Below are 14,086 nucleotides of genomic sequence, written 5' to 3' on the forward strand. Positions count from 1 at the left end.
CCCACTCCAAAAGGCTTTCGGAGCCATCATCGACTCAGTGGGTTTTGTCCAACATGTCTCCGGACCTACTCACTGCCACAGTCATACTCTGGACCTAGTTTTCTCCCGTGGAATAACTATTGTGGATCTTAATGTTTTTCCTCATAATCTTGGAAGATCAGACCACCATTTTATTACGTTTGCAATCGCAATAAATAATCTGCTCAGACCCCAACCAAGGATCATCAAAATGCTATAAATTCTCGGACAACCCAAAGAATCCTAGATGCCCTTCCAGACTCCCTCCACCTACCCAAGGACGTCAGAGTACAAAAATCAGTTAACCACCTGAGGAAGTAAATTTAACCTTGCGTAGTACCCTAGATGTAGTCGCACCCCTAAAAACCAAAAAAAACATTTGTCATAAGAAACTAGCTCCCTGGAATACAGAAAATACCTGAGCCCTGAAGCAAGCTTCCAGAAAATTGGAACGGAAATGGCGCCACACCAAACTGGAAGTCTTCCGACTAGCTTGGAAAGACAGTACCGTGCAGTATCGAAGAGCCCTCACTGCTGCTCGATCATCCTATTTTTCCAACTTAATTGATGAGAATAAGAACAATTCTAAATTTAATTTTGATACTGTCGCAAACCTAACTAAAAAGCAGCATTCCCCAAGAGAGGATGGCTTTCACTTAAGCAGTGATAAATTCATGAACTTCTTTGAGGAAAAGATCATGATCATTAGAAAGCAAATTACAGACTCCTCTTTAAATCTGCATATTTCTCCAAAGCTTAGTTGTCCTGAGTCTGCACAATAATGCCAGGACCTAGAATCAAGGGAGACACTTAAGTTTTTTAATCCTATATCTCTTGACACATTGATGAAAATAGTCTTGGCCTCTAAACCTTCAAGCTGCATACTGGACCCTATTCCAACTAAACTACTGAAAGAGCTGCTTCCTGTGCTTGGCCTTCCCCTATGTTGAACATAATAAACGCTTCCCTATCCACCGGATGTGTACCAAACTCACTAAAAGTGGCAGTAATAAAGCCTCTCTTGAAAAAGCCAAACCTTGACCCAGAAAATATAAAAAAACTATTGGCCTATATCGAATCTCCCATTCCTCTCAAAAATTGTTGAAAATGCTGTTGTGCTGCAACTCACTGCCTTCCCGAAGACAATCAATGTATACGAAACACTTCAGTCTGGTTTTAGACCCCATTATAGCACTGAGATTGCACTCATGAAGGTGGTAAATTACCACCTTAAGATATCAGTCTGTCTCTGTGGATGGTTTGTCTTCTGACAAATCAACTGTACATTTCGGTGTTCCTCAAGGTTCCGTTTTAGGTACACTATTGTTTTCACTATATATTTTACCTCTTGGTGATGTCATTCGGAAACATAATAATAACTTTCACTGCTATGCGGACGATACACAGCTGTATATTTCGATTAAACATGGTGAAGCCCCCAAATTCTCTTCCCTGGAAGCCTGTGTTTCAGACATAAGTAAGTGGATGGCAGCAAATCTTTTACTTTTAAAAACGTAGACAAAACAGAAATGCTAGATCTAGGTCCCAAGAAACAAAGAGATATTTTGTTGGATATTTTGTTGGATCTGACAATTAATCTTGATGGTTGTACAGTCGTCTCAAATAAAACTGTGAAGGACCTCGGCGTTACTCTGGACCCTGATCTCTCTTTTGACTAACAAAGAATATTTCAAGGACAGCTTTTTTTCCATCTTCGTAACATTGCAAAAAAAAACTTTCTGTCCAAAAATGATGGATCCGACTACCCGGATAAAGCACTAAATAAACTTCAGTTAGTGCTAAACACGGCTGCTAGAATCTTGACTAGAACCCCAAAATTTGATCAAATTACTCCAGTGCTAGCCTCTCTACACTAGCTTCCTGTTAAAGCTAGGGCTGATTTCAAGGTTTTACTGCTAACCTACAAAGCATTACATGGGCTTGCTCCTCCCTATCTTTCCGATTAGGTCCTGCCGTACATACACGCTACGGTCACAAGACGCAGGCCTCCTTACTGTCCTAGAATTTCTAATCAAACAGCTGGAGGCAGGGCTTTCTCATATAGAGTTCCATTTTTATGGAATGGTCTGCCTATCCATGTGAGAGACGCAGACTCGGTCTCAACCTTTAAGTCTTTATTGAAGACTCATCTCTTCAGTAGGTACTATGATTGAGTGTAGTCTGGCCCAGGGGTGTAAAGGTGAACAGAAAGACACTGGAGCGACGAACCGCCCTTGCTGTCTCTGCCTGGCCGGTTCCCCTCTCTCCACTTGGATTCTCTGCCTCAAACCCTATTATGGGGGCTGAGTCACTGGCTTACTGGTGCTCTTCCATGCGTCACTTGAGTGGGTTGAGTCACTGATGTGATCTGCCCGTCCGGGTTGGCGCCCCCCTCAGGTTCGTGCCATGGGGGAGATCTTCGTGGGCTATACTCGGCATTGTCTCAGGGTAGTAGGTTGGTGGTTGAAGATATCCCTCTAGTGGTGTGGGGGCTGTGCTTTGGCAAAGTGGGTGGGGTTATATCCTGCCTGTTTGGCCCTGTCCGGGGGTATCGTGGGACAGGGCCACAGTGTCTCCCAACCGCTCCTGTCTCAGCCTCCAGTATTTATGCTGCAATAGTTTATGTGTCGGGGGGCTAGGGTCAGTCTTATATCTGGAGTATTTCTCCTGTCTCATCCGGTGTCCTGTGTGAATTTAAGTATTCCGTCTCTCATCTCCTCCTGGCCAGTTTCAACTGTTCTGCCTCCGGCTATGGAACCCAGACCTGTTCACTGGACATGCTACCTTGTCCCGGACCTGCTGTTTTGGACTCTCTCTACCGCACCTGCCATTTCTAACGCTGAACGCTATGAAAAGCCAACTGACATTTACTCCTGAGGTGCTGTCATGTTGCACCCTCTACAACCACTGTGATTATTATTATCTGACCCTGCTGGTCATCTATGAACGTTTGAACATCTTGGCCATGTACTGTTATAATCTCGGCACAGCCAGAAGAGGACCAGCCACCACCCAGAGCCTGGTTCCTCTCTTGGTTTCTTCCTAGGCTACTGCCTTTGCTAGGGAGTTTTTCCTAGCCCCCGTTATTTTTCATCTGCATTGCCTGCTGTTTGGGGTTTTAGGCATGGGTTTCTGTACAGCACTTTGTGACATCGGCTGATGTAAAAAGAGCTTCATAAATACATTTGATTGATTGATGTTCTCTGCTTGAAATGGCTATTGTGTTTGCATTGACAGCAAGCATCAATCAGTCAACTACTCTAATCTAGAGCTGAATGAAATGTCACCTTCACATATATCTGATGAGACAAGAATAGTCACGTCACCATTCACGAGCATGCTCTATGAATCAGTGTATGAAATGAATCAGTCGTCATTTTAAATTGTGTAGTTAACGTCAAACCTCACCATTGTCAATCATGTATTACCAATTGAGTTTATAAATGTTGTGCATGTCGGCTTAAGCATAACTTACCTTTAAAATTCAGTTGTTCTATAACACGCATTGGATTGAATCTTGGCCTTTTTCTCAAATCCGAGCCCACCAAAAAGATGTCTACCTTTTGTCATGATCGTGACAAAAGGTAGACAACGATAAGCATGACTGAGTACATTCAGGCAACATACGAGAAGAATGATCAAATTGAAAACGTATTTTTGTTATCATCCTGCCCATCACTATTGAACCCAGGTTCCCTACTTGTTGTTGACGCTGGTCTTTGACTCCCTGTACCATAGGCTGACCTCCATGCCTCCTGAGATGTCGATGGCCAAGCCACCCTGGAACTCGGCATTGGCCTTCAGCCCAGACTGAAGCTGGATGACCTGAAATGATGTAGGAGAAGAGAGAATGAGAAAACAGGAGTGAAAACACAATAGCTGCTTGACCGTACGGGCCAGTGAGTGCTAGTGTCAGAATGGTTTGAAACCAAGTGGCTGAAGAAGGCACTGACAACTAAAATGTGGCCTAGGCAGATACCAACACCTATAATAGTTTCTATGAGTCTATATGAAGAGATTTGTTAAAAATGTCTGAGGTATCAGCAACTTTATATGATACAGAAGAACAAGTTAATTTGTGTGTTGTCATTAAAAAAATACATTTTAAATAAAGTTTGATTGATCGATTGACTGATTGGTTGGTTGATTAATTGATTTAAGGGTACCAACCTGGGAGTGGTCAGTGAGCAGGATCAGGCCCTTTACCACGTTCATGGGCTCGCCGGACATGGAGAACATCTTGGACATGAGGTCACTGTAGCCCTTGAAGAAGGTCACAGGCCGCAGCTGGACGTCGAAGAGCAGGGCCGACATCCCAGCGAAGGACTCCAGGTCCTCCTCACCTTCGTCCGGCTTGGCCGCGATCAGGGACTCCATGCCTTGGGCCTCAATCGCCACCTGGACAGCGAGAGATCAAATATGGCAGTCAGATCCTAACTGTCAACAAGTCGGCTGTAACTGTAACTTGGCCACTCAGGAACATTCACTGTCTTCTTGGTAAGCAACTCCAATGTAGATTTGGCCTTGTGTTGTAGGTTATTGTCCTTTTGAAAGGTAAATTGCAGTGTCTGGTGTAAAGCAGACTGAAGCAGATTTTCCTCTAGGATTTTGCCTGTCCTTAAAGCCATCACTTTTCTTTTTATCCTAAAAACCTTCACAGTTCTGCCGATGTCAAACATACCCATACCATGATGCAGCCACCACCATGCTTGAAAATGAGGCAGTTACTCAGTGATGTGTTTTGTTTTCCCCATACATTAAGGCTTTGCAGTTAGGCCAAAAAAGTGTATTCCTTTGCAGTTTTTTTGCAGTATTACTTTAGTGCCTTGTTGCATACAGGATGCATGTTTTGGAATATTTCTATTCCAAAAAGAATTAAAAAACGGCAGACACAGCATTTTCCTAGAGGAAAACCTGGTTTGAGGGGGAAACCTTTCCACCAGACACTGGAAGATGAAATTCACCTTTCACCAGGACAATAACCTAAAACACCTAAAAAGGCCAAATCTCCAATGGAGTTGCTTACCAAAAAGACAGTGAATGTTCCTGAGTGGCTAAGTTACGTTTGGCTTAAATCTGCTTCAAAATCTATGGCAAGAGCTGAAAATGCTAGACAACCAATGATCAACAACCAAAATGAATTTTGAAAATAATAAATGGGAAAATGTTGCACAATCCAGGTGTGGAAAGCTCTTCGAGACTTACCCAGAAAGACACACAGCTGTAATTGCTGCCAAAGGTGATTCTAATATGTACTGATTCAGGGAGTTGATTACTTATCTAATGAAGATATATTAGTGTTTTATTTTTCATATTATTTCTGTGTTTACAAATGTTAGAATTTCCCCCCCACTTTGACAGAGTCTTTTATGTAGGTCGATGACAAAAAAATGACAATTAGGCCTCCCGGGTGGCGCAGTGGTCTAAGGCACTGCATCGCAGTGGTAGCTGTGCCACCAGAGATTCTGGGTTTGAGCCCAGGCTCTGTCGCAACTGGCCGTGACCGGGAGGCCCATGGGGCGGTGCACAATTGGCCCAGCTTCATCCGGGTTAGGGAGGGTTTGGCCGGCAGGGATATCCTTGTCTCATCGCGAACTAGCGACTCCTGTGGCGGGCCGGGCGCAGTGCACGCTGACCAGGTCACCAGGTGTACGGTGTTTCCTCCGACACATTGGTGCGGCTGGCTTCCGGGTTAGTTGGGCATTGTGTCAAGAAGCAGTGCAAATTCATAGATTAGAGCCTAACAAATGTATTTCAATTGATTGATTTCCTTATATGAACTGTAAAATTGTTGAAAATTGTTACATGTTGAGTTGATATTTTTGTTCAGTATAGTTATAGCTAGATACCTGGCTAATAGTCAGCCCTTGAGATACCTAACTGACTGAAATATCTGTGACTATTTACCAGTTGTACACTCATTCTCCAGGTGTCAGGGGGTTTTTGTTTGGGGGATATCTGTTGACACGGCAGGAGACGAGGGATGTAAAAAAAATTCTGACTGTCAACGGCGTCTCTCCGCCACTTGCTACTGTAGGTCTCTGGTGAGCTAGTTCGTTTCACCTTTCTATGTCCTGGGCGGAGTTTCCCGTTGGACAGAGTAGTGAATTAATGCGCTGCCAACAAGCCAATTCCGGGGGAAAAGGCAAACATAATGAGCATACATGAATTACTCATGATTCCAGTCGTTCGCAGAGGTAGGCATGATAAGAACTCAGATCAAGAAGCCTCCTGAGCGTCGATCAATGCTGGGAACGCAATAATAAATGGGTAAACAATAATTAACTGAATAAAAAGGTGCGTAAACGCTATTTCACAAATAAAAAGGTGCGTAAATGGTGTTTACCCTCCACCTGGTTGGGTCTGGCAAACCCCATTCATAAACATCAATATCCTGCGTGGAAGGATTATTCATTATAATAGCTACATTTGCCCGGCATTTTAGCTATCAAATTGACCTTTGGCAGCGCCTAATCAGTCAGTTCTGTAGCTGCCTGGCGACAGTGTGGGTGGAATGAGTGAGCTCGCCTGGTAACCAGTCTGCATGGAAATTAGATCATATCTCATATTAACATATTTGATCATCTTCTGTTCTCTTCTCATTTTAATTCAAGTATTTTCAACTACCAACTTGAGAAAATGTCTGATTTAAGGTATTCCAGTACTTGAATTTCAGAGTGCTAAACTCAAGTACTTTCAGCACCTCAAACACCTTGTGCGAACCCTGGAATACTTTATGAAGGCACTGTAAATATAATAATTTCTTCATTATCAATTCATTCTCGTTACCTGGAGGCCATGTAGCAGGGCGCCATTACTGGCTCCATAGATGTTCATGTTGCTCCTCCTGAGGACTCCAGAGCCAGAGTACAGAATGTCCAGACTGTAGGTGGTAGTGGCATCAGCGGTACCTGCAGGAAGTTGATTTAGTTATAAACATAATTATACAGTACATAAAATGGCACCTGTGACTGTGCCTCATGGCAGCAATGACTAATCAACAAGACTATGAACTTTATCCATATATGATTATATCACATAGCTGTATCGATTATTCTTTAAAATGTACAAAAAAAATCCTTAATGTGGAAAGTAGTTTTTCATTTATATTGAACAGGAGAAAGGTGGGGGCCACTTACGTGCCATGAAGCCAGAGAAAGCAGAGGATGACCCAACCTTGGAGAAGCGGTCATAGTTGTGGGAGATCATGTCCTTCATGGCTTGCCGTAGAATTTTGCTGGAAATTGTAGCGACCAATAGAAATAAATGGTAAATAATGCATTGTGTCATTTTGGAGTCACTTTTATTGTAAATAAGAATATAATACTTCTACATTAACGTGGATGCTAGCATGACTACGGATAATTCTGAATGAATTGTAATGATGAGTGAGAAAGTTAGAGGCATAAATATCATACCCCCCCAAAATGCTAACCTCGCTTTTTATTGTAATGGTGAGAGGTTATGTCTTTGGGGTATGATATTTGTGCATCCATAACTTTAACTCACTCATCATTATTCACGATTCATTCAAGATTATCCGTAATCACGCTAGAATCTACATTAACGTAGAAGTGTTTAGAAACATTGTATTCTTATTTAAAAGTGACTTCAAAATGACAAAATACATTATTTACCCATTTCTATTGGGCATACAATAATATGTAACAACCAGTAAATGTATCCAACATGTTTGTAGAGTCACAAGCTTGATGCAATCATTGTGTGCTAGGAATATGGGACCAAATACTGGCCATGTTGACTCCAATGTCTATCACAGTTGTGTAAAGTTGGCTGGATGTCCTTTGTGTGGTGGACCATTTGTGCTAGGAATATGGGATCAAATACTAAACTTTTGACTACTTCAATACACAAGACAACAATAAGCAACACAAACATTGGCACACAAACACACACACTATACATGGATTTAGTACTGTAGATATGTGGTAGTGGTGGAGTAGCCTGAGGGCACACAGTGTGTTGTGAAATCTGTGAATGTATTGTAATGTTTTTAAAATTGCATAAACTGCCTTAATTTTGCTGGACCCCAGGAAGAGTAATGGAGATCCATAATAAATATAAATACATTGAGTGTACAAAACATTATGAACACTATGCTCTTTTCATGACATAGACGGACCAGGTGAATCCAGGTTAAAGCTATGATCCTTTATTGATGTCCCAATCAGTGTAGATGTAGGGGAGAAGACAGATTAAAGAATAATGTTTAAGCCTTGAGACAATTGAGACATGGATTGTGTATGTGTGCCATTCAGAGAGTGAATAGGCAACAAAATATTTAAGTGCCTTTGAACAGGGTATGGTAGTAGGCAGTGTTGTATTCGAGACCACCTAAAGCGAGACGGATTCAAGACCAATACCGGAGCAAATCAAGTCCGAGTCAAGACCAAGGCCGAGGGGGGGGGGGTCTCTGGGGAGATAAAGCTAGCTAGCTAGCTAGCTAAGTCATCCATTGGCTAGGCCATCAGAAGAATTGGATCCTGAGTTCGTAACCCCCAGGGCAATTGAACTTATCCCAGAGGCTGCTCCAAGACGCCGCCGGCGGAGAAGAGGAATTCGGAGTGGACTTCTAGTCCGACTCAGGTGGCGGGCACACCCTCCACCGCTTCCGAGTATATTACTCGCTAATGTTCAGTCTCTGGACAATAAAGTATACGAGCTCAGGGTGAGGATCTCCTTCCAGAGAGACAATCAGGGACTGCAACATACTCTGTTTCATGGAATCATGGCTCTCTCGGGATATACTGTCCCCGTCCACACAGCCAGCTGGGTTCTCAGTTCATTGCGCAGACAGGAATAAAGAACTCACCGGGAAGAAGAAAGGCAGGGGTGTATGTTTCATAATTAACTACTCATGGTGTGATTCTGATAACATACAGAAACTCAAGTCCTTTTGTTTACCCGACCTAGAATACGTCAAAATCAAATGCTGACTGTATTACCTTCCAAGAGAATTATCTTTGGTCATAGTCACAGCCGTGTATATTCCCCCTCAAGCCGATACCACAACGGCCCTCAAGGAACTACACTGGACATTATTCAAACGAAACCACATATCCTGAGGCCGCATTTATTGTAGCTGAGGATTTTAACAATGCAAATTTGAGGAAAAAGCTACCGAAGATCTATCAACAAATTGACTGTAGTCCTCACTCAGCAAAAAGATTAGATCACTACACTGATCACTGCTAGGCCCTCCCCAGCCCTCCCTTCGGCAAATCTGATCACGACTGCATTTTGCTCCTCCCTTCCTATAGCCAGAAACTCAAACAGGAAGTACCCGTGCTAAGGTCTATTCAACGCTGGTCTGACCAATCAGAATCCATGCTTCAACATTGTTTTGATCACGCGGACTGGGATATGTTCCGGGTAGCCTCAGAGAATAACATTGACGTTTACACGGCAAGGTGACTGAGTTCATCAGGAAGTGTACAGGGGATGTTGTTCCCACGGTGTTTAAACCTACCCATACCAGAAACCGTGGATAAATGGCAGCATTCGCGCAAAACTGAAAGCACAAACCACCGCCTTTCACCATGGCAAGGTGGCTGAGAATATGGTGGAATACAAACAGTGTAGTTATTCCCTCCATAAGGTAATCAAACGGGCAAAACGTCCATACAGAGACAAAGTGGAGTCGCAATTCAACCGCTCAGACACGAGACGTATGTGGCAGGGTCTCTGTGGTAGGGTCTACAGACAATCACGGACTACAAAGGGAAAACCAGCCACGTCGCAGACACAATGTCTTGCTCCCAGACAAGCTAAACACCCTCTTCTCCGTTTTGAGGATAACATAGTACCACTGACGCAGCCTGCTCCTAAGGACTGTGGGCTCTTGTTCTCTATGGCTGATGTGAGTAAGACATTTAAGCAGTTTAACCCTCGCAAGGCATGTGCAGACCAGCTGGCCGGAGTGTTTACGGACATATTCAATCTCTCCCTATCCCAGTCTTTTGTCCCCACTTGCTTCAATATGTCCACCATTTCTTTATTTGGTACAGGAACAAAGGTATCTGAACTAAATGACTATCGCCCCATAGAACTCACTTCTGTCACCAGGAAGTTCTTTGAGAGGCTATTTAAGGATCATATCACCTCCACTTTACCTGACACCCTAGACCAGGGGTCAACAACACGGTGCCCGCAGGCACCAGGTCGCCCCCAGGGACCACATGAGTCGCCCGCAGGCCTGGTCTAAAAATAGCACAACTCACTAGTGAGCAGCGTCTGAAATTTAATTATATTCTGTTGCTATTCTTTTTAATCACACTTGCATTTATATATATTTATATATATATATTTCATTATACATGAGTTTAGATAAGTTTAGGTGAACTCTGACCTACTCTAGTTCAAAGGTCAGTATTGTGCGCTCGAAAAAAACAGTGCTCGTGGAGAGTAAGCTAGCGGGCGCAGCGAAGATGGTAGCTGAATGCAGTTTCTGGCGAAGTGCAGCTGGTTTAGCATCCAGTGCGACGAGTCCGTGGACAGCAGCAGTATAGCGCAGCTGTTAGTTTTTATCCGGATGGTGTTTGAAGATTTCTCCACAAGAGAAGAACTCCTGGCACTACTGCCCTTAAAGACAACTACGAGGGGAGTTGACATTTATAACACGGTGAAGGAGTTTTTCGTGCAGAAAAAGGTACCATTGGAAAAGCTGGTAGCGGTGACTACAGACGGGGCTCCTGCTATGATCGGCCGACATACAGGTTTCATCGCTCACTGTAAAAGTGACCCAGACTTCCCAAAATTTCTGCATTACCACTGCATCATTCACCAGCAGGCGTTATGTGCAAAAGTGATCGGCTTTGAGCACGTGATGACTCCCATTGTAAAAATCATAAACAACATCCGCTCCAAAGCAAAACAGCACAGGATTTTCAAGGTGCTATTGGAGGAGATGTCAGCTGAATATGGTGACCTGCTGCTACACACAGAAATCCGATGGCTCAGCAGAGGACGAGTTTTACTTCGTTTTTTGTCACTTTTGGGTGAAATCATTGAGTTCAAGCAGTCCAAAGGCGAAGACGTCTCACTGCTAGAGGACACAGAGTGAACACTTGACCTTGCATTTTTGACGGACATTACTGGGAAACTAAACGACTTGAACTGCAAGCTGCAAGGCAAAGGTAAGACTGTTGTTGATCTGATAAGTGCTTTAAATGCATTTAAAGCCAAGATGAACATTTTCTCTGTGGATTTACAGAAAAAAAGGTGCTGCACTTTCCCTCTGTGCAGTCGGTGCTGAAAGACAATGCTTCTGCATCTGAGACATTTGACAAAGTTGCAGAAAAGTACTGTGAAGTCATAAACAGACTTGGGCAAGAGTTTGAGAATAGGTTTTGTGACCTTCATCAGCTTGAGCCATGTGTGTCGTTAATTTCCAATCCTTTCATGAATGTGGACAACATTCTTTGCTGAGCAACTAAGTGCAATGTTCAACTTGGATGCTGGACAGGTGGAGATTGAAATCATTACATTGCAAAATGACCTCCACCTCAAAGCCTACCAGGCTGCACCAAACTTTTGGTGCCTTGAAGTACAGTGGAGTATGCACAGCAGCTATGAAGGTTGCTAGCCTGTTTGGTTCAACCTATCTCTGTGAATCAGTGCTTTCTGACATGAACTTCATCAAGAACAAACACAGAACACGCCTCACTGATGCACATCTGAAAGACTCACTCACAATTGCAGTGTCAAGTTACACACCAGATTACAATACACTGGTGAACAGCATGCAATGCCAGTCTTTCCACTAACAAAGAAACAGATACCAGATGTTGTCAGTGGCAACATGGCAGTGCCATGGCGAAGTTGAATTAAAATATTGAAGAATTGTGTTCAATTTAAAAGTGTGTTAAATGCAGCAGATTTGGTCATTAGTTCAAAATGTGACAAGATTTATTTAAAAATAAGTTGGTTTTTCTAACATTACATAATTGATAACTTTTTGAAACATAGTGCAACATAGTTCATGATTTGTTAAAAAGGGTTTGTCAGTGGCTAGTGAAAATGGGACATTTTTCCTATGAAATGTAGTGATGTAAGTGATCATCTGAAAATGTAACAGTTACTGAGATTAAAGTGCTGAATATTGATATCTGTTTCCCACCTTATTGTCATTGTTGATAATTATTGTGAGAAATTATTAACGTGATCAGTGTCTTTACATAGATGAGTATCATTAATCATTATTAATAACGTATAACTAAAGGCAAACTGAGCAAATTTGTTATTTCAGAAGAGCGTATCAAACTGGTAGCCCTTCGTATGACTCAGTACACATGAAGTAGCTCTCAGTTTCAAAAAGGTTGGTGACCCCTGCCCTAGACCCAGTTCAATTTGCTTACCGCCCAAATAGATCCACAGACGATGCAATTGCCATCGCACTGCACACTGCCCTATCCCATCTGGACAAAAGGAACACTTACGTCAGAATGCTGTTCATTGACTATAGCTCAGCCTTCAACACCATGGTACCCTCCAAGCTCATCATTAAGCTCGGGGCCCTGGGTCTGAACCCAGCCCTGTACGGGGTCACACCTAGGTGGTGAAGGTAGGAAACAACATCTTCACTTCACTGATCCTCAACACATGGGCCCCACAAGGGTGCCTGCTCAGCCCCCTCCTGTACTCCATGTTCACCCATGACTGTGTGGCCATGCACGTCTCCAACTCACTCATCAAGTTTGCAAAAGACAACAGTAGTAGGCCTGACTACCAACAAGACCAGACAGCCTACATGGAGGTGGTGAGGGACATGGCGGAGCCAGGAAAATAACCTCTCCCTCAACAAAACGAAGGAGCTGATCGTGGACTTCAGGAAACAGCAGAGGGAGCACGCCCCTATCCACGTCGACGAGACCTCAGTAGAGAAAGTGGAAAACTTCAAGTTCCTCGGTGTACACATCACTGATGATCTGAAATGGTCCACCAACACTAACCAACTGTGAATATATTTTATGGGCTTTGCGATTGTGTAAAAATCTAATCAAATTTTAATGGTCACACACACATATTTAGCAGATGTTATTGCGGGTGTAGCGAAATGCTTGTGTTCTTAGCTCCAACAGTGCAGTAGTATCTAACAATTCACAACAATACACACAAATCTAAAAGTAAAATAATGGAGCTAAGAAATATATAAATATTAGGACGAGCAATGTCGGAGTGGCATTGACTAAAATATAGTAAAATAGAATACAGTTGGGCTGGGCGATATGACGATATACAGTTGAAGTACACCTTAGCCAAATACATTTAAACTCAGTTTTTCACAATTCCTGACATTTAATCCTCGTAAAAATTCCCTGTCTTAACTCAATTAGTATCACCACTTTATTTTAAGAATGTGAAATGTCAGAATAATAGTAGAGGGAATGATTTTTTTCATCTTTTATTTCTTTGATCACATTCCCAGTGGGTCAGAAGTTTACATACACGCAATTAGTATTTGGTAGCATTGCCTTTAAATTGTTTAACTTGGGTCAAACGTTTCGGGTAGCCTTCCACAAGCTTCCCACAATAAGTTGGGTGAATTTTGGCCCATTCCTCCTGACAGAGCTGGTGTAACTGAGTCAGGTTTGTAGGCCTCCTTGCGCGCACATGCTTTTTCAGTTCTGCCCACAAATTTTCTGTAGGGTTGAGGCCAGGGCTTTGTGATAGTCAGTCCAATACCTTGACTTTGTTGTCCTTAAGCCATTTGCCATGACTTTGGAAGTATGCCTGGGGTCATTGTCCATTTGGAAGACCCATTTGCGACCAAACTTTAACTTTCTCACTGATGTCTTGAGATGTTGCTTCAATATATCTACATAATGTGTGTTCCCATGGTGTTTATACTTGCGTACTATTGTTTCTACAGATGAACGTGGTACCTTCAGGCGTTTGGAAATTGCTCCCAAAGATGAACCAGACTTGTAGAGGTCTACAATTTTTTTTCTGAGGTCTTGGCTGATTTCTGTTGATTTTCCCATGATGTCAATGAGAGGCACTGAGTTTGAAGGTAGGCCTTGAAATACATCCACAGGTACACCTCCAA

The 14,086-nt window shown here is 42.9% G+C and overlaps 1 protein-coding gene across 1 annotated transcript in view; it reads right to left on the reverse strand.

Moving 5' to 3' along the window:
• The window catches only part of LOC106602715 (microsomal triglyceride transfer protein), a 42,698-nt gene that overhangs the window by 4,907 nt on the left and 23,705 nt on the right, over nucleotides 1-14,086 (reverse strand). The window contains exons 12-15 of the mRNA XM_014195517.2: nucleotides 7,158-7,255; nucleotides 6,808-6,929; nucleotides 4,189-4,416; nucleotides 3,719-3,843 (exon numbers count right to left, since the gene is read on the reverse strand). Coding sequence (XP_014050992.1) covers nucleotides 3,719-3,843; nucleotides 4,189-4,416; nucleotides 6,808-6,929; nucleotides 7,158-7,255 — 573 coding nt within the window. The remainder of the gene's footprint in view (nucleotides 1-3,718; nucleotides 3,844-4,188; nucleotides 4,417-6,807; nucleotides 6,930-7,157; nucleotides 7,256-14,086) is intronic.

Source organism: Salmo salar, chromosome ssa04 (assembly GCF_905237065.1).
Source record: "Salmo salar chromosome ssa04, Ssal_v3.1, whole genome shotgun sequence".
Lineage (NCBI taxonomy): Eukaryota > Metazoa > Chordata > Actinopteri > Salmoniformes > Salmonidae > Salmo > Salmo salar.